This window comes from Ixodes scapularis, unplaced genomic scaffold (genome assembly GCF_016920785.2).
Source record: "Ixodes scapularis isolate PalLabHiFi unplaced genomic scaffold, ASM1692078v2 PGA_scaffold0__279_contigs__length_252992795, whole genome shotgun sequence".
Lineage (NCBI taxonomy): Eukaryota > Metazoa > Arthropoda > Arachnida > Ixodida > Ixodidae > Ixodes > Ixodes scapularis.
The window spans coordinates 144408714-144429797 of record NW_024609835.1 but is presented as its reverse complement, the minus strand read 5'-3'; the positions used below and the strand labels follow the sequence as shown (position 1 = coordinate 144429797).

General features: G+C 46.0%; 1 protein-coding gene across 6 annotated transcripts in view; it reads right to left on the bottom strand.

The window, feature by feature from the left end:
• Window positions 1-21084, bottom strand: part of LOC8042115 (arf-GAP with GTPase, ANK repeat and PH domain-containing protein 1) — a 203932-nt gene that overhangs the window by 40876 nt on the left and 141972 nt on the right. For all 6 annotated transcript variants that reach the window (XM_040210033.2, XM_040500775.1, XM_040210032.3 and 3 more), the window contains exons 3-6: window positions 19894-19981; window positions 19062-19147; window positions 6042-6183; window positions 2549-2683 (exon numbers count right to left, since the gene is read on the bottom strand). In XM_040210033.2, the coding sequence (XP_040065967.1) occupies window positions 2549-2683; window positions 6042-6183; window positions 19062-19147; window positions 19894-19981 (451 nt within the window). The remainder of the gene's footprint in view (window positions 1-2548; window positions 2684-6041; window positions 6184-19061; window positions 19148-19893; window positions 19982-21084) is intronic.

The window sequence follows — 21084 nt, the reverse complement described above, 5'->3', positions numbered from 1 at the left end:
TGCGTGGAGAGGCAAACTGCTGCGCATAAACAGAGGGAGATGCGGAAGTTAGAAAATAAAATATCTACTAGGGATCATTTGGTTTAGATGATTTCGTTCAGTCACAAATAGTTAGAAAGGTAAGCTTTGTCCTAAATTACTCGAAAGTACATAAGACGAGCGGGAATAAAGCTAAAGACAATGCGCAATAATGCTTACAGAATGTTTCGGACCTATATTGGTTTCTCCCACCAATCAGGCAGAATAAGAATAGTATTTGCCATTTTCAATAAATAATGGAAACCAGAAACTCTATTTATGACACCTTTATCAGAAGCAAGCAAGTCTGTATTTTCCCAACACCTTATAAATAGGGTTCCATGTTTTCGGATATATCCGACAGACTCCAAAAAACACTTGCCGGTAAAATTTTCGTCAATTACCGAAAAACTATTTCGAGGTTACAACGGCAAAACAAAAAGCCAAAAAATATGGTATTTTTTTTTAAAAAGGTTTGCAAAGCACAAGGTTAATAACCTCAAAAAAAAAAAAGAAATTTTTGTTTGTTTATTGACAAAGGGGAGTTTTCTGTTTATCTTGTCAAGGATTGTTCAGTAAAATGGGCCAATGTACTTCTGGAATTTGGACCATGACAAAAGCACTGGCATAGCCACTGGACAAAAGCCACGGTTCCGATTTTCACTTTGGACCATACTATTTCTGCTGAGGGCAGCGAAAGGTTTTATGCATCCAGAAGTTTGGCTATCTAAAAGTACCATCAGGATCAAAGAAAAGCGAACAGCAACAGAACTTTAAGTTCACCACCGACGCAGCATCAAAGCTTGGTAGTGCTGGGAGAGGGTCAAACAGATTGCCCTACTCTCCAGCCCGGAATTTTATCAGTTTCCCGAGGCCTCCAGGAAGCACAGCATGTGTCGACGGCTACGCGCTCCAGTATTCGCATTTCGTTCGAACTAGATAGTGCTGACATTTATTGAATTAACACTTGTTTTGAACATTTGTCATGGGACACTGAGTACTGCCAACTGTAAGGGCACCAATGCCGAATGCAAATACAAAAGAACATGACTGGATACCTATTATTTGTTTTATAAAATTAGTGTGTTTTTGCCCAGACATTATTTTTTTGTTTGAAAAACAGAAATAAGAACAGAGTAAAAGTAAACTTTCAATCTCGGATAATTTTAAGTCTAACAAAAAATAAAACTCCAATAAACCCCGAATTTCCAGCAAAGAATTAACCCCAAAAAACACTTTTAGAATTTTGCAAAAAAAATACACTCAGAAAACATGCAATCCTACTTATAAACCTATACAAGGAAGGAATGTAGATGGAAGATTACTAGCAAAAACATTATAGAAAAAAAAGATATTTTTATTTAAATTAACTGTCCTCTGCATTTTGAAAAAAAAGACGAAACCATGCACCTGAACCACCAAACTCATATAAAGCTTTGCACTGAATAATGTCTCTCCTAATTTAATGAAAACTGGACTGCAATTGAAAAAAAAAAAAACAATAAAACTCATAAAGGAAAAACAAACAAAAAATATGCTGAAGCCAACTCGGATTGTTGTAGTAGACAACAAAGTGGTCCAATCATTGAAGCAAAGGTAATTGCTAGCCTGACCTTTTCAATATTAAAAAAAAAGATGTAATATGAATTGAAAGATGCCATGGACATTTGTCCCAAGCACGCAACCCATTTGAGACTGAAACCCTAACAATGCGCGAAGACCAAAGATGCCATTACAGTTCCCTCGCAAAGCATTACGATGCTTGGCACAAACTATTTAGCGCTACATTGTCAAAGCCAGCGAAACTTCCACGGTGCCGCGGCTCCGCACTACCACGCGAGATTGTGGTTTCGCCTCGTGTCTCATTCTCGCATGCTCATACAAGCAGCTGCAACAACGTTCCGGGACAATGCAGCGCCGTTGCAACGCAGCTCGTGTCTCCATCGTCAAGCGACGCAGACACAAGAACTGCGTCGGCGAGGATACGAGTCCCAGCCAAACGCCGACGCAGTACTCCGTCCAATCTGTGCCTCACGTTGGCCCCTTGCAAGCGAGGCGGAAGCCTCGACACTACAGCCTTACTGCCTCGGGCAATGCTACCGTATCAGAGTCAGTTGAAGAGCTTGCAGGAATGCCTGGCGCCTTTTTAATGGTGCATCCGCTCCTAGGAGCTAGCAACGCCATCGGCCTACCCAACGGACAGACCCGACGGAACCAATGGAACATTAGATGCACGTTACACGCGGTAGAAATTCATTCTATCAAGGTTTTTACGGTTGACGTTAAGTTTGCGCAAGGGGCATTGTTCGAAAACGGTCCTCCTCTGTTGCCCGTGGAGGTGTTGCCGCCAGTGGCACTAAAAATGCTGCACACTCGTACCTGCTCACGTGCAGGCAACCGAGGAGAACCATTTTTGAACACCGCTCTTCCCAGTAGCTTGTCAACGGATGGATCTAAGTATGTTGACCAAAGGAGTGTTCGAAGAATAAGCCCACTGTCGCAAAAAAGAGAGAAAAGGGGTTCCACCCACCGTCCTGGAAGACCCTCTCGACGTTAAGTCCGTAAGTGGCGGCAGTCTCGTAGTAAGAACACCTCTTCAGATCGCTTGCCAGCTTGCGAGCCCTGAGGTCGTCGATCACCCGTGGATTGCTCTCGCTGATGGCGTCTGCGTCGCACCCAGGCACGAGGAATTAGGCATGCACAAATCAAAATGAGGGTACTTGTAACGGCATACAGATTTCCGCCCCCAAACAAGGTACTCTCACGCTTGCAAAACCGGGATGTGATGCAACTAACTGTGAAAAGACGCAGCACTATGCTGTTTCAACTATAGGCTTCTACCGCAAACTCGGATTATTTTTTTCTATTGCAGATGAAGACAGACAAAAAGCTGCAGTGAAAGGGTGTCCACGATATGCCAAAAGGGACGTACCAAGCGTGCACGGCAAATCTGATGATCAAATATGACATTTCGAGGTCTAAATTATCAGGGAGTTTGCATCTTCCCTGCAAACAGCTTACAGCATAGGTCACCGAACATTAGCCCTTTAGCAACTGCTCAAAAATAACTGAAAGCAGCCGACATACTTGACGTGTCATGTACACTTTGCACATCACGGTGCATCTATGTGCCCTTAAGGAGCCCCTAAAAAGGAAAAAGCTTTTGTTTAAACAGTCTGGTTGGGACACACGTGTCAAAATATAAATTCTATGCAAAAAAAAAAATTTTTGTGTAATACTGACAGCGCACGATTTATTTGAAATTTTGCGTGCAGTCTATGACATCACGGAATGGTCATTTGCTCAACGAGATGGTCATTCGCTCATTCCACCTCAACGTGAAGGCAAAGCCGATCCACCTCTCCTCCTCGCACCCGAAATACCAAGAGAGAAAACAAGTGGAAAGGAGGTGACTATTACCAACTAAATTATGTCTCACACCGTCAATATTGCTCTAAAATTATTTTTTTTTTTTTGCCGTAAAATTTATTTTTTGACACGTGTGTCCCAACCAGATTGCCTAGAAAAAACTTTTTTTTCTATTCAGGGGCCCTTCAAAGGGATACTGAACCAAAATATATCTTGCTAACGTAGCAGCTTGGGCGAGTTAGTTGCTCATATTAACACACACTACAGCGCACTGCTGCAAAAGTACACTCACTCCTTACACACAAAAAAGAAAGGAAAAATTCAAATGAACCACGCTGACTGACAACTCGTTTTTATATACTTTGTCTTCTTCTACGTCTGGAACTACTGAATTTCCCAAATCACGCGCACCAATCTCCTAGACGCCTAGAAAAAATTTATTTTTTTCTGTAAGGTTCAAAGATGGTGTACTGATAAAGTTTTCATAATTCCTTGTACCATTTGAGGTAGGCACAGTAATCAATTAACTAGAAAAATTATTGGAGCTGGACACATGGTCAGGAATTATGAAAACTGTATTAGTACACCATTTTGCGCGTGATTCGGGAAAATCGGTAGTTTCAGACGTAGAAGACAAGTATATAAAAACGAGCTGCCAGCCAGCCCGGTTCGTTTGAATTTTTCCTTTTTTTCTTGTGTGTAAGGAGTGAGTGTACTTTTGCAGTAGTGCGCTGCTGTCTGAGTTAATATGAACCAAAATATTGAGCTCACAAAACAGAGTGGGAGTGATAGGCAGGATGCTGCAGAACCCAAAAAGACCACTCGTACAGCAATATCTCAAATGGATGGCCATATTTTTTGGAAACGAAATGCGCGACTGAACACGGCTGACGAGGCCAACAAGACAAGTTATGTCACGATTCTGATTCCCTCTCCTCCTCGCTTCGTCCCGTCGAGCTGGTGAACCGAAGCGAGGAGGAGAGAAGCGAGGCCGCTTCCTCTCATTCTCAACTGTTCCAGGAGGATTGTGAAGTCAAAGTCCCCACTTAATCGTGCCCTTCTTTTCTGAAAATACAGCCATACGTTTGACATATTTATGTATGAGTGAGGTTTTGGAGTTCGTAGAATCCCGTTCAAAGCTTTTGCAGTTTGTTTTGTGAAATGCTAGTTTCGGTTCAGTATCCCTTTAAAGGGATGCTGAACCGGAATCTGGATTCCCCAAAACATGCGTCAAAAGCGTGCAACGGGATGCTACAAACACCAAAACATCAATCATACAGCGGTATCTTGAACGGATGACCGTATTTTTCAAAAAAAGAGGCGCACTTGACAGAGATGTTGACGTCATGTTTCTCCGAGAAGGAGAGGGAATGGCCTCGCGTCTTCTCCACCTCGCGGCCTTGAGGAAGCGAAGCGAAGAGAGGCGGAAACTAGGTATCTCGACGGTCACGCGCCTCGGCGGCCTGGTTCAATCTCGACTACTTCTTCCAAAAATACGGCCATCCATTTGAGATATCGCCTTACGAGTAGTGTTGTAGGGATTGTAGCGTCCCGCCTACATCTCCAGCACTGTTTTTTTAAATCCAAATTACGGTTCACCATCCCTTTAAAGGGATACTACAACGAAATTTCGGCGCTTATTTTTTGGTCTATATGTGTTCACAGGAGCAGTCTCACATCGGACACACCAATATCCTGTTAACAAAGACACGAAAAGCAATTTTAAAACAAAGTAAACAATTAGCAAAAAGCACCTGGTGGATGTCACTAACGTCTTGTTTGTAATGACCGTCTAGGAACATTGGCAGGTAGTGACGACGCTTGTCTCGCCTCCGGCCACCACGAGAGAAGAGGTGGAAGGAGGAACTTCCCTCTCCCCGAGAACCTCTTTTAAGTGACCCAGAAGTCGCTACGTCCCTCTACAAGATTATAAAAGATTAACCCGTCACTCAAAATTCATACAAAAGCAGCCGCTTGGGTGGTTGGAACGACTTCGACATCCTCTTGATGCCGGCCTCGCCGCAGCTTTGCTCGTCCCAAGACTAACCACATCATGATTGCGGCAGATGTCACGTGCTCTCCACTGGCTGCTTTCCGAGCGCTTGCTCGGAGAGCGGCCAGCCACCAGGCTCAAAATACAAACGTGCGATTGTCGTTTACGGATATTGTGGATCATATTCAACCTATTTTTGAACACGACCGGTATACCTCAAATTTCGTTGAGGTATCCCTTTAAGACAACTTGATGAGTCCTCATCCCCCTTTAAGTGATACAGAATGATGCACCAATAAATTGGAACAATATGTGGGGCCTATGCCACTCAGCTTACACAATGTTGCACTTCTTTACCTGGATAACAGGGGAGCCCTGAATGCCTGGTTTTCCCTGTGGCTGCTCCACATAATTTATGTCATATTTCTGCAAGATCAACTATTTTTTTTTTCTTGATAACTCTATGTTTAATGAAAAAAGTATAATGACTGCCACACACACCACTTTAGCTAATATAACATTCCTCCAAGGCCAGATGAGATGTAAAGTTCTCATGTTAACATTTTCACGAGTGAACAACTCCATAAACTCGAGACAGAGGTAACAGCACCCGATCCCCATGCAAAGTGGTCACCCAGCACTTGCGAAACTGCCGACTCACCCTGGGTACCCACGAGGATGAGGGGGAGATCTGCCGCATTGCGGAAGTGTGCCATGCGCATGTAGTAGCTGTAGATGGCGCTGAACGAGGCCTCATTCTCGAGGCTGAACACAAAGATGACGGCATCCACCCAACAGCTGAACTGCACGAGCAAGCAGAGGGGAACTCAGTGCCACTGCAGGTCCATCAAAAAAAAAAAAAAAGCCTTACAGCCCTAAAAAGCTAACAGTCTAACCAAGGCTAAGACCAGTGGACAGGGTTTGAACCTCAGTCTGGTACTTCACACCAGCTGCAAGCATGTAACAATATTTACACCTAATTAGGCAAACTATCCTAAATGCCAAGGGTGAGATAATCAATGCAAAATTACTTTTGGGGAAGCTCAGAAAAAACATTTTTTTCCCACTTGCAACATAAACAAAGAAAATAATATAGTTGTTTAGAGCTATGATCACACTTTATTATTATTTATTTATTTAATTTTACATACTCCAGCACCATCGGGGCTATTGCAGGAGTGGGAGGAAAAATTACAGTTCACAGAATTCAATATTGAAAAAGATAGAAAAAACAAAACATTGTAAAATAAGATCAACCGCTGTCAACCGCACACAGAAATTTGTCTGGAGGTAATGAACGGATGTTACCAAGTAGCAGATTCCAATGTTCAATTGATCCAGGGAAAAAAACTATTTAAACATGTCAGTGTGTGCATAAAATGGTGAAATGTTTAGGTCATGGTGGCTCCTTGTTGATGACTCTACGTGAAACCTTATGTATGCGTCTAATGAGGCGAGACATGGCAAGTTAACCAGACCGTAAAGGACTTTATGGCTCTCGGTGTGACATCTGCTAGGAAAGAGCACTTAGAGCAGAAAGGTTAGAGGAGGGGGAAAAATCTCTGTTTCCAGGGATTCCATATTGTTGAACCGTACTCAAGGATAGGGCGTATTAGTGCTTTATATGTTAGAAGTTTGGTTTCTTGCGGGGCAACACGAAGGGTACGTTGAAGATAGCCGAGTTTTTTAAGTGCTTTGTTACAGGTGGAATCGATGTGTTTTGACCAAGACATGTCTTGCGAGAAAAGAAGACCAAGATTTTTGCATTCAGGAACTCTTTCTAATGTGTCGCCAATGAATGAATATGTAAACATGGAAGAAAGCATACGCTTAGAAAAGGACATTAAAATGGTTCTGCGAAAGTTTACGGTCATTTGCCAGGTCTTACACCAGGTGCAGAAGCTTGCGAATGAACTGTTAAGGAAGTTATGGTCTTCAGGGGAATTAATCGTGTGGTACAGGACACAGTCGTCAGCGTAATGACGCATTTTAGTGGCGATGTTACGTGGTAAATTGTTGATGCAGAGCAAGAAAAAAAGCGGACCAAGGACAGAGCATTGTGGGACACCTGATGACACATCGACAATAGCAGAATTGAAGGAGTTAAAACATACATATTGAGAGTGATTAGAAAGAAAACTTCATATCCAGTTAACGAGGGAAGGGTTGTTTAGTATAACATTAAGTTTGTACAAAAGTTTAGAGTGAGGAACGGTATCGAAGGCTATAGACAGGTCTATAAATATTGCATCCACTTGGTTGCCGATGTCAAGAGACTGAGTGATGTTGTGAGTAAATACAGAAAGTTGTGAAATTGTGCTGCAACCACGTCGAAACCCGTGTTGAAAATCACATAAAATGTTGTTAGTTTCAAGGAACACCATGCTATGTTTGTAGATTATGTGTTCTAATAACTTGCATAAATGAGATGTTAAAGAAATTGGCCTGCAATTAGTTAACGAATGTTTGTCGCCGGATTTATACAATGGAAGGACTTTTGCAAGTTTCCATGATGAGGGAACTGCTGCGGTTGACAGGGATTTCTGAAAAATAATAGCTGGATACCGACTAGTCCAAAGAGAATACCGAACTAGAAATGAATTATGAATATTTTCAGGGCCAGGGCTTTTTTTAGTATATAAATTTAACACCATTTTTAGCACACCCATATCACACAGTTACATCACCAAGTGTAGACTGTGAATCATTATTGAAAGGAGGAATTTCGAAATTGCCAATTGTAAACACCGATTGGAAGTATATATTAAATGCAGTGGCGATTTTTAGTCGGTCGCTACTGGCTATGTCATGAATTGTAAAAGAGTCTGAAGTAGAACTACCGGGTAAAATCGATTACCAAAATTTGCGTGGGTTGCTTTTCACTAAATTTTGCAATGTAACTCGAAAATAGAAATCCTTCGCTGAGAATTAGTTTTAGTCGATGTTCCTCCTTCGCTTCGTTAAACTGGGTAATCTTCTCTGGATCACCCACGACGTCATACACGCCGGAGTCTATTGACACGACGTGATAAATGCAATATTTCTCGTGATAAGCAAGGAAGAAAATATTTTTTTTTTCTTAGTTTTGGTCGGCACGAAACGCTGGATACAGAGTTCAACAATCTGTTCAAAAAAACTAACCAGAGAATCCACATCACTGGAGAAACTTAGCTGCTCAAAGCTATCAAAGGAATCACTTAGTACGTCAGTAATTGACACATCGTCGGCACGGTTAAAGTCGTGAAACATGGAATAAACAGTATGCGTTTTCGGAACAGAACAAGCGATTGAAACCAAAACAGCCTTGTGATCCGATATGCCATCAACGACCTCGTAATCAAAACAGTTTTCAAGGAGAGGTGAATTAATGAAAACCAAGTCTAAGACTGACGTGTGTCTAGTACACTGCTGGACCACTGGAGTCCAGGCAGATTGAAATCACCCATGCAGAATAGGTTTGAGGAATACAAATTGTGCATGTGCATAAAGTCACATAGGACGTATGTCTGATCGATAGGGGAACCAGGCGGACGGTAAGCGACACCAACTACTATGGACATTTGTCAAAGTAAAGCTTTCACCATACTGATTCAATTTCGGAAAGGCCTTGAATCACAGAGAACTTTATGTCCGACCGTAAATTAGAGTAAGAACCCGCCTTAGCGCGCGCGCACACACAGACACACAAAGAGGTTAATTATCTTTATAAAGCAAATAAAAAGAGCTCTCAGACACTTTGTCACAGCAGCATAATCTCCTGACATGTATTGCGGAATATTGTCTAAATATTTTCCTGTCCACTGTAATCAGCAATATATGAGCAGTACTAATTACGGAGTGACCGCAATGTAACTCAAAATGACTAATTACTTATCAGATAAACGGGGCAAATTGGAAAATTATTACTACTTCTAAATAGCCAGGAATATGTCAATTAAAGCAAAGGGGCAGTCGAGCTACTTCCAGCTAGACATAGAAAAGACTACCTAAAATTTTTGTCACGAGAAAAAAAAAAGATATCAGCACACTGAAGATAATCCATCACCTTTGAGACGCGTGGTGAGACTTCGTGGCGTACCTCAAATACACGCAAACACAAGCACGTGCGCGCCAGACCACCGAAACACAACAGAATGCACACAAAAATCCCGCCGCACCACCCGCACCACTGCCGAAATACGAGAAAGTTCGCGCCGCCGTTGAAGCACTGCGCCGTGCACCCACTACACCTGCTTCCCAAACACAAAGCTTCGAAGCACCACGTGCACTCCTAACCCTAGGCACCGAAGTAACGGAAACCCGACATCTCGAAAGACGTCGCCCTGTGTAATCCTGTGCTGCGCACCCCACACAGGCGCACCGGTACAAACCGAATAACTCCGTGAACCCCGCGACGCAAAATGAAAGCCCTAAATTGGGTTCGATGCAAATCGCCTTGGAAACGAGTCCAGTTCGCGAAGAAAAGAACGGAACGGCGCCGCGAAAACGCCAAAAACCCGGCGAAACCTGAAAGACGAGATCGGGCGACCACTGCCTTCCCTAGTCCTGTTGTTAGCTGTTCAGTTCATTTCGGTCTCGTCCGTCGTTTCCTTTATGCATTAATGAGTCGAGACCGCTCACTCGTAATCGGATCACGACCCGTCTCTGCAAAGAGTCGTCTGCTAGTCCCCCACGCTTGCCACGCGGTTGCCACGGAAACCACAGCGGGACGCTCTTGTATCACTCCGCGCAGCGCATGCGCGAAGAGGGGGCACGGCAGAATACGGAAAGCAGACGACGTCGACCCGTAGTAGGTGCTAACAAAGCGACCTACAAACGCATCGCGCGCTACATACATACTAGGCTGCCGCGCGTCGCAGCGAAACAAAAAAGGAAAACAAAAAAAAAAAGGAGGAAGCGGCTATTTCCGCCATTGACCTTGCAACTGCCAAGTCGAGCCGCGCATCGACGAGTGGATTTCGCTCTTTCCCTCTGTTAGCGGCTTCGGCGTTGTTTTGATCGCGTTCGATAGCGCAGCAAGTGCGATGCACGTAGAAAGGAATGTGCGTGTGTGTGTGCGTGTGTGCGCGTGTGAGAGATAGAGGGGGGGGGGATTACGCGACGTGAGGAAAAAATGGAGGCGATGGTGTAAACGGTGCGAGACCAATCACTAGAGAGTTTTAGGGAACAGTTTTTGTTACGAACTGCTTGCGCATGTGCCCTACCGCAGAAGACTCGCATATTGGGCAGATCGTATCCGAGGGCCCTTCGTACCGTATTGGATGTGCAAACACGGTTCCCGAAAGCATATATGCCACGGCACGGTGCCACGATATGATAGGCGGTGGTAACTGACGTGAGCAAATGGCTTGAGTAGGTGTTCCCACTGCACGTGCACTCGAGCTGAAAAACATCGAACTGATTTTACTTTTCTTTTTGTTTCCTGGAGGATTAGCCGCGAGATGTGCTTGGAGGCGCCCTTCTATGGTGTCCTCTCGTGACGTCATTACCTCGCGAACAACAAGTTCGATGGTGTTTGTAATGAGCATGGTGGAAGCTCGAAATCATTCCGCTCTCAAAGCAACACTGCCAATGCTCGTCGAGATTAAAGTTCTTACATTCCTCTTATTTCCGTCAGTGGGAAATCCTTCGCTGACGTCGTAGTCAGCATACGACCAATCGTGGCAGGAACGACGCTTTTGATCGCGCACGTCGCCAAAACGCGCCGATAGAATTTTTTTTTTTTTTCGTAAATTGTCACTTCCGATACCGATACGACAGAGGCGCAAAGGCATGGGTAGAGTATCAGGTATCGTTATCTCGTGACACCCGTCGATAACCGCCTTGCAATCGCAGCCTCCTGCAACGCGCAAATACAACACGCATTCAAGTTCCCAATGGACCGTTGCGTGAATCATCTTACGCGCGTAGCGACAGAGTAAGCGAAGACGTAAAAAATTAGAAGTAAAAAAAAAAAGAATAGCACGATTCACTTGCGTTTTCTGTGACAGATCCTTCCAGACACTAACAAAAGAAAAAGGAGCCAGAGAAATGAAAAAGAAAGAGACCACCACTGTCGAGTGCTTTGTGTACGTGCCAAGCATAAGGTGGCTCTAGATTCCAGAATGCGCAATAGAAAAAAAGAAAAGAGGGGGTTAAGGATGAAGGCGGTTAAAGCGTCTGGAATCCGCACCCGCAGCATTCCCCTCCCAGAGGTCGGTCTTCCCGCAAGGTTGCCATTCCGAACGAGAGGGAGAGGGCGCCGAGACAAACAAAGAGCCCCGCATTCGTTCCTCGGTTCTATTCACAATCCAGCCATTTTCATTTCTCCGTCCGCGACGGGATCATTGTCACGAACCGAGAAAGAAGGGGCTGCTCAGAGGAGTAGCAGCGAAGAACGCCTCTCCTTGGTAACGATGGGGGACGGTGAAAAGAAGGAGGCGGAAATAATAATAATAGTAGCGCAGACACAGCTTCTTACGACACGCTACAAGAGGAAGAAAAAAAAAATAACGAGCCTTTCTGCCTTCTTTTCCCATCTTGCGTTAGCAGACGACCCCAGAGCTCTGGCTAAGCCTAACGGCCGAATCGTGCTTTCTTTCCAACTCACAAGAGTCGTCGTCCGGTGATTTTACACGAGTCAAACGCCCGAGACCACAATCGCAAAGTCAAAGGGAAAATAAAAAGTAACAAAACTCGTAACTCGCGATCAGACAAGCACCATCGGAAAACTATCCGTGAACCTATAGCCCGGCGACCTAACGGAGCAACTAAACACGCAAACGCTCAGATCACTGCTTTGAAACTTTGAGAATACATAAAACCGGAAACAAGCCAGAGCGTCGGTGTGTGAGGCTGACATAACCTCGTGTCACTTGTCGTGTCAGCCCGCGTAACGACCTTCCTGCGTTCAGCACCGAGGTGTAGCGCAGGCCGCACGTGATCGCAAACACCGAAGCAAGCAAATGACCACGTCACGCTGTCTGTGATGTTCCCTCGTTTGTACACAACGTCCAACAAGCAGAGATGGCGCACAGCGCGGAAGTAATGGCCTGGCGCACAGCTCCACTCCCCTGGACGAGCCTAGGGTGCCTTCATGTACGCTTCGCTGGTGATGACATCTGACCATTTTGTTCCGATGTTCTTTTCACCTCCAAAATGTTCGGTTGGATGGATGCATGGATGCTAACGGATGTACCCTTTATATTGGGCGGTAGCTTGCGCTACCTTCCAAATTAAGAACCAAAAGTATGATTTCTTTCCTTCGTCAATTTGCTTACCCTCTGCAATTTCGTAGCTATCACCAGGCGGTGTGAAATATCACCAAGATGACCTTTGCGCGATCGGACAAAAAAAGCCTAAAAACTTCCACCTCTCTCCCTCCCCTCCCCCCCCCCCCCTTTCCTCCCTCCCTCCCTCCCTCCCTCTCCATCCCTCCCTCCCCCTCCGGTGAGGGAGTGGCCAATTTTCCTCTGGTCGAGCCAGTTTCAGCTTCCGTCCGAGCGCAGCCAAAGGCTGAGGGACGGTTTGCAACTTTCTACGCACCACGAAGTAGTCCGCAAAAGTATATTTTTTTTTTTTATTAACTGTTTGGTGCGTAAAAAATGCACAATATTCTAGATGTGTAGTGCCGAGAATGATCTGCAACTAAAATAATTAATTATCTGAAGTTTATGTTTTTATTAATATATGTAAATGCATGTGGTTTGGAGAAAATACGTACATCCGCTGGCAACACGGCTGCAGCGCTCAGTTTTTCTGTGCGATTTCGTTCCCGTAAATGGCCAAATATGTGCTTCGCTGCTTTCCTCACCAAGTCACTTCAAAACGTCCTTTCACAAAGGCACGCTCGGGCGTCAGGCGCGAGAGGTCGTGATGAATGTCTACTTTCAAATTCCACAGAAGACTCCGGCTTCGTCGTACCGCGAATGCGTTGTAAACAAGAAAAGCGTCCCGGGCCACTACACTTCACTGATACGCGGCGAAATCGGGATACCCCTTTACCTGCCGATCACATTGAACGCCGAGAAGCTGGTGGAAAGGACTGCGCCTCGAGCCCTGGTATATCCAGACAATACAAGGGAACATCAAAGGCCGGGTCATCGGGCACCTTGCATTGTGTACCTACGTCTCGAAACTGTACCGAAATTCCGAACAGGTTGAAAGCTCGGACACAGACACCAGCGGCCAACTTACGTACTCACATCCCCTGTCACTAAATTTCAGAACGCGAACAGGCACTTTTTGAACTTGTAGCAGACGATACCGTTGATACACCCGTAGCAGACGAAATACTCGACGAGCGCGGGCGGCGCGGCGGAGTGATACAAAAGTGCAGGCGAGATCGCGTGACCTATTGCCGGCGTGTGATTGGCTCCGGCCACACGTAGCTTTGGCTGCGCTCGGACGGAAGCTGAAACGAAGTTATAGTCGGCGTTACCCTGGCACTGGGCCCATTGGAAGTGAAAGTGGAGACTTTAGGCCGGAGTCACGCGGGGGGAAAAACCAATTTTCCTCTGTCCTGCCTATCCCCAGCTGTGTCAGTTAGTTGTACATCGTTCAATTCCTCATAGATAATTTCCACCAGTCTCCCTATCTCCTCTTTGTTATTCAAATGCAGTTATCATGCATTCTTCCATAGTCGTCTGCAAACTCAAGCGCTGCGGCTAAATGTGTCGCCCCCTCTGGGAGGGCGGTAGCTAGCCTTGTGCACCACAACACATGTTCTATTTATTGCCTCGTCTTCCCATAAAGCAACACCGCGTATCTATTTCCTCATGCTTTTTTCTACATGTCCTAGTCCTCAATGCTCAAGTTCTAGCTCGAATAACAACGAGCTCCACCATGAATTATCATACTAATGTTCCTTCCTTATTTCCTGTTTTCTCCCCTATACATAGTGGGTGATCTTCCCTGCATTCTTTCCTCCCACATCTTTCTCTCGGCTTCTTTTACTTTCCTTTTCCCAGAGGTAGTTTTTTCTGCCCCCGCACTTGACTGTTTGTATTTAAATTTTAGTTTTCGGGTTCGTTTTGTCTATTAAAAATTCAAACCATCCATGTATAGATGCTTATATAGCTTTCTCGCCCATCGCGTATACCTCAAGTGTGTGCAGTCTTTGTTCGAATTTCAACTCACTGATCGCCTCTCTAGCCTCGAAAGATGCTCAGCCCATGTATAGACGCGCCCCCGGTGCCAGTCTGCCCACGCTCCTCTGTCGGGTCTCTAAGCCCTACCGGACCTCAGATATGATGCAAAACACCGCATTGCCAAAAGACAAACTTGGCACCATTACTCGTCTCCAAATTCCCCTAACAACTTCATATCTATTTTAATTCCATAGTGACATACGCCTCATAATTGCTGCATTCCTTTTTTTTTTTTTAGCATATTTTCTTCCTCTTCAGTTTAGTATTGTTTTCCCTCATTCAGCCATACTCCTATGCATTTATACTTCTCTATACGTGTTCTATTAAAACATCTTGAATGTTCAGCGGGTTTCCCTCCTCATCGTTGTAAACCATTATTCCCAACTTGTCGCTACTGAATTTCAGGCCCAGAGAATCTCCTCCCTCTCCACAGATCTTAATCAGCTCCTGTAACCTAACTCGGCTATCTGCTAACACTACAATGTCGTCTGCGTAGAACATTCCTGGTATCACTTAGTTTACTTTTCCCCCCTCTCCATTTATGACACATTAAAACCTAAATTGCACTCTTCTAATTGTTTTTTTCCATTCTACTCAGGTATATCATAAAAATTAGGGGGGATAGGCGACAACCCTCCCTGAGCCCTCTTTTTATTTCTGTTGGCCCTGTCATTTCTGCTTCCCGTGTCACAGAAACCTATCGTAAAAGCCTAATCAAATGTGGATCTAAACCATACTCTCTCAGCTGTACCAAGAGCTTTTCCTGACTCGGATTGTCGAACGCCGCTTTAATGTCTAGAAATGCTATCTATAACGGTTTTTTATTCATCCGTGTCACCTCTCTACATTGAGTGATGATGAACAAGTTATCATCTAACTTTCTCTCTCTCTCCGGAACCCGTTCTGTAGCTCACCTAAAATGTTTTCGGCCCATAGTTCCCTTCTTTTTACTACCTGCATCGCTAGTCTGTACAGGACCGAAGTTACTGTTATTGGGCGGAATGAAGTTATGCTATCCTTGTTTCCCTTGCCTTTATATAGTAATTTTATTCTGCTTAGTCTCCAATCATTGGGTACCTCTGTCCCCATTATTATTTGGCCAGTTGCCTGTTTCAACTTCAATTCGCTTTTTGTTCCTAGTGTCTTGACTAGTCTCATTCCTATGCCATCTGGGCCTGTCGACGTTCCAGCAGGTACTTTATTTTCTGCTCACATTCCCCCGTGGTCGTCTCAGTTGTCTTGTTAGTGTGTTTGTCTTGTGCCGTGTTGCTGTTTGTGTTCTGTCCAATCTCGTTCGGTTCAAGTTATACGAATGTTGCCTCGATTGTTCGTCTAACAAGTCCCCTTACCTACTGGCCCTCTACACTTATCCCCTCTTGTGCAGTCAATGGAACTCTTCTGTTTTTCTTCCCTCTGCCCAGAACCTTTTTGCTGCATTCCTGTCATTTTGATTTACTTCTATCATCCACTCTACTCCAGCTCTACCAATATCGGCCTGGATTAGAGCAGATGTCTCTCTTTTTCTTTCCTGAAATGTATTCCATTTCGATGCTATCTCAGCGGGTGTGTCCCCCATTTTCTTGGCCCATCTGTGTTCCCTTGAGGCCTCTTGTCGCGCCATAACTTCACTGTCCCACCAGTTTTTTGGTGTTTCCTTCTTTCTCTTTGTCTGATTTTGAACTTCTCTAACTTTCTTTTAAACGTGTTTACTACAGGTGGTATTCATTGAGCCTGCAGGTTCGATTTCGCCAAGAAGCGCCACCGTCGATCCGACATCTTCGAGGTCGAGGTTTGACTGGCTTGGCTTGGGTAAGCGGTCGTCCGTTGGCGGTGTGCGCTAATTTCATGTCGTTGAAGAAGCTTCGTTGAACAGAAGAGATAAAAATGCTTATCTCGGGGGCGGGCCGTTTTAATTTGCTTGTTGCCGCCGAGTACCGTGTGTAAAGGCTGAACCGCATGTAAGCAATTTAGCGAGCGACGAGACGAGACGAGCGATGACGACCCGCTTCGCTGTCGCTCAGTCACTCGCGCTTCGAGGCAAAAAACATGAAAGCGACGGGAGTAAGCGACCAAGGCGATGAGCGACGACTTCTAGAAATCCAAAAACCAAGCGACGCGACGAGCGACACTGAGAAATCTCCGTCGCTGTCGCCGTTGCCCGTCTCGTCGCTCGCTAAATCGCTTACATGCTGTTCACCCTTCACTGTCCCTCGTCGCTTCCTCGGTTTTTGGATTTCTAGAAAACTTAGCGCTCATCGCCTCGGTCCCTTGCTCTCGTCGCTTTCAAGTGGCCTATCCGACAAAGTCTTCTAAGTGTGCATTCATGTCTCCTAAGATAACGTTTACCAGATCAGTGTCGATTTCTCCGACATCTTCGGAAATACGCGTAAAGTGCTGTACATTTCCCTCTCTTAAATCAATTCCTGTTTTTTTTTTGTTTTTTTTTTCTTTCTGATTTACAAATCCTATGAGCGTGTCTAAACCTCCGATATTGTGACTTCTAAAGCTTTCCCTCGCCCTTTTCCAGCCCTGTCCTTTCAGCACTTCCAATCCGCCTTCTTTACGTTCCCCTTCACATCGATTGCATCCCACCCAAAAATAACCTGCCAAGTAGTGTGGTTCTCCATATCTCTAAGATGCGTCTCTGCCACTCCATACAGTACAAAGTCTTCATCATTTAATTGTTCCGCAATCTCTTCCAACTTCATTCTATGTCTGCCCCCCGCATGTTTATGAATCCTATATTGAGCTGCTTGTTTCTCCTTCTGCGAGGCTTCCTCCCAACCTTCTTGTCTTCATTTGAGCCAGCTACCGGAGGGCTCTGCGGGCTCATTTGCTATACCGCCCCATCCTTCGACCCACCCGCATCCCCGTCAGTTCCCCATAGTGGATGCCGTTCCGGCTGAACGGGGAGATGGGAATCTCATAACATAATTCATGACCCCATATCCGTTCTTAGAGCTGCAGTTTCTCGGTGGTCCTGTTAACCTCCTGGACTGCCCTCTCTGTATACTTACTCCTCGGCCCCTTACCTCCGGGACGGTGCACACTACAATGTGCACCATCCCAGAGGTTATGAGCCTCAACTGCTTCCCAACGAAGGGTTGCCGACCGTTCTCCCAACAGGTTCCGGTGAGCGTAGCGAGACGCCAGAAACCAGAGAGTTCGAGCGGATCGCTCCGATGACTCCGATACTCTGCCGCCGCCTTTGTGCATGCATCGTATCGGGGGTATCAGAACGATCTGCTAAAGCCCTGCGAAAACTCCCCAGCGATGCACCGTGCAACTCCGTTTCACTTTATGATGGATCGCACATGACGCTGCGGCGCACGTTAGATATCATTGTATCATCGCACCGATGGTGACTCGTCCATGAAAACCACTTTAACCCTCCTTCTAGATTCCTTTCATCGTAAAATATTTCGTTTACGCCTTTTCTACAAAATGTATCATTCTAACGCTTCATTAGAAAGTAAGTCATTCCTTAGCCCTAGCTCTCAAATTTCTACACGAGTTGAACATAATTTTAGAGACGGCATTGCTCATTGTCAAACGTCAGCATACAATCGCCTTCGAGCACCTCTGGTAAACACGCCATCAATTCAACACTACAAAAAGGGCCAGCTAAACTTGGGGAAAATAGAATATAGAAAGAAAAGGGGACTCAACCAGTGTTGTACACGTTCCATGTCCACTAGCTCTCCTGCACCCGAGTGTTACCAAGGGAAAATCACACAAAATAAACCCAAAGAGACCAAAACGTTAACGAGATCCTGCTCTTCGTAAATACATTGCTTTTATGCTTTTAGAATTTCCCTCTTAGAAATAAAACAAAAATTATACCCCTGATCAAAAAAAAAAAAAAAGGAAAGCAGTTTTTTTTCCGTTCCAGTAAAAAATGTAACGCGTTCCCGTTCCAGTTCCATCGATGTTAAATGGAACGGCGACGTTCCTATGTTCCTCCTAAAAGGAACGCGTTCCTGCGTACAACACTGGACTCAACAAGACAGAGGGAGAAAAAGGGACTCAAGCTCAACTACAGCCCGTTAATCAATTCAATTATTTAAAGGGGCGTGAACAAATCATCTTTGGTAACACGCCGGACAAGTTATTTCCTAACAAAATTAGTTACTTTATTTGTATTCCTATTGCGTTAATTTTTTTTCAACGTGAATTTGTACGCCCTTCTTTCTATAAGGGTATACTGAAAAAGAAAAAAAAAATCCCCTGCCGCGCGAGTGTCGCGCGCCCTTCGGGAGGTGCGCAATCACGTGACCCATTCTCGGCGCTGGGTTCACCGGGGTGGCTCAGCGTCCGCATCTCGGAGGCGCGTCACGGTCGAAAAGACACAAGCAGCGAGCGAGACACGTCAGGCCGTGCTCGCGGAGCGTTCCAGCAGCCGTGCCGTGGCCCAACCTCGCGGAGGGCTACGGTCGTGCGCCGGACGCTCACGCCCGGCCCCGCACATTGGCGCCGGCGACGGGTCAACCCGACAACAACGAGCCGGTGCTGGCGACCCGGCCCACGACACAGCGTGACCGGAGGAGACCGACCTGCAACTCCGGGGGGCCGCCTTCGTCCCGGATGAGGAGCAGGTAGCTCTGGCCGTCGATCACGATCTCCTTCTTGAAGCGGCCTCCTGCGACACACAAGCCGGGTCTCGGTTAGGGCTTTGCTGAGGGACAACCACGACGCGAGGGCCTTCCTAAACACAGAGAACAAACTACGAAAGATCGGGCCTATCCAGACAACGTGAAAGAGGACCATTCCAATTGTAAACTTCCGCGCGCCGCCATCTTTGTCTATTGGGCTGTGGAACACGTTCTAATAAGCCTGCACAGTAGCTCTCTTCCGCGGAATATCATACGCAGCGCATGCGTACGCGGCCCGGTGACTAGGCATTGTTTCCCTGGGACGCAAGCGCTGGAAAGGTGTGTACTCGGTAACGGATATTTTTGCACCACATTGTAGGGTGCCCAGGCTAGTGTAGCTTCGAGTGCTGCAATCCCCGCTGCGAAAGCACGTGAATTCGTCTCGCCTCCTCTCATTCGTGCGCACTCGCGCTTGCAACTAGCCTCGATAGAGTTGAAGCACTGCGAAAGCTAAAGCTATCCTCGACAATGTAGCACAAAACATTTCCCCCAGAGCGTGCGAGGAAAACCAGTTTTCAACAATGTTTATGGTGGCCGTGGTCTTTGAGAAGGGTAAGGTCCCTCTTGTTGAAAGTCTGACCAAAACATTTAGCAAGGACAGGCTTCACCGTAGTGAGTGACCTTGCAACTTTTCTATCAAGCACGACCTAGTAAACTTCTTTAAAAAAAAAATTAAAAAGCAGCCGGAGGCGCTTTTTAGGTAGCGTATTGTTAAGGCCCTCTCGGCACTCACCTTCGGGCGACTCGTCCTGCATGTAGGAACCCGTGAGGTAGCGGTGCACCAGGGCGGACTTGCCACTCGACAGGCTGCCCACAATGCCCTGGGGAAAGGGAGCGCCCGCCGGTCACGAGAAAGCATCGTCGCCACACGCCAATCCAAGACCGCAGTTTATGCTCCGCGCACGCGCAGTGTGGAGCACGCCACGCAAACGCACGTGCTTGCCTTCGCTCGCATACGCAATGCTGAAACTCACTTCATCACCGACGCACAGCAAACATTTCGGTGCAAGTGGAGCCTACCCACCAGCAGTGCGAGCGACGGAGTAAACGCTGAAAAAGTGCTTGCCTGCATGCCCGGTCCCGTCCGCCTTTATAATTTATTTCAGTTCAATCGTTGGCAAGTAATTTACTAGCAGCACACTTATTTCAATCCCTCTTCTTTGGTTACGAGGCTTCGGGACTGGATTGGTTTTTTCTCCTGGGGGTGTGTAAGCAAGGCGAAAGGTGGACATAATTCGCGTGGTTCTACGCAACGAACAAACAAACAAACAAACAAAAAATACAGACCGCAGGCAGGACTAACTCTCTGACATGCGATATGGTTAGCTGTGATCAGGACTGGCGACACGTCGTGTGAATCACGAATTAGATTCCCCCACTTCAATGAGCATTTGTTCACCCTCCCGCCTCCCCCAACACGCCCACCGTGCGTCTGTTTCCCCCCTGCCTCAACCAATGATCTCGCGAGCGTGGCTGACTCGTCATCGCGCGTTGTCTATGCGTTCTATCGGCGGCGTGCGCGAGCTACAGGGGGCGCTTCTCTACCTATCATCATCATCGTTTGTGACGTCACGGGTAGGACAGAAGGCGCAGATCCTGGATACCACGGCTCGTTAGCTCGCTTCATGCGCTGTTTGGGTAACGCTCGGCAAAGCCTGTTTCACGCATTACGTTTATTTGGTGAAGTGATATTTGTATTAGTATATTTTACCGAGGCTTGAAACCGTGACACGCGTAGTCGAGATAACAAACTTTTAGCGCCGAGGTGACGAAGCGCTGAGGTGGTGGTGTGCTGTTCTCTACCCCAGTACAGCGCTTTATTCCACTACAACATCTACCACGGCGAATGAGGTGAATTTTTTATTATTATTATAACTCGGACAATATAAAACCGAGGAAGGAATATATCATGAAACTGAAAATA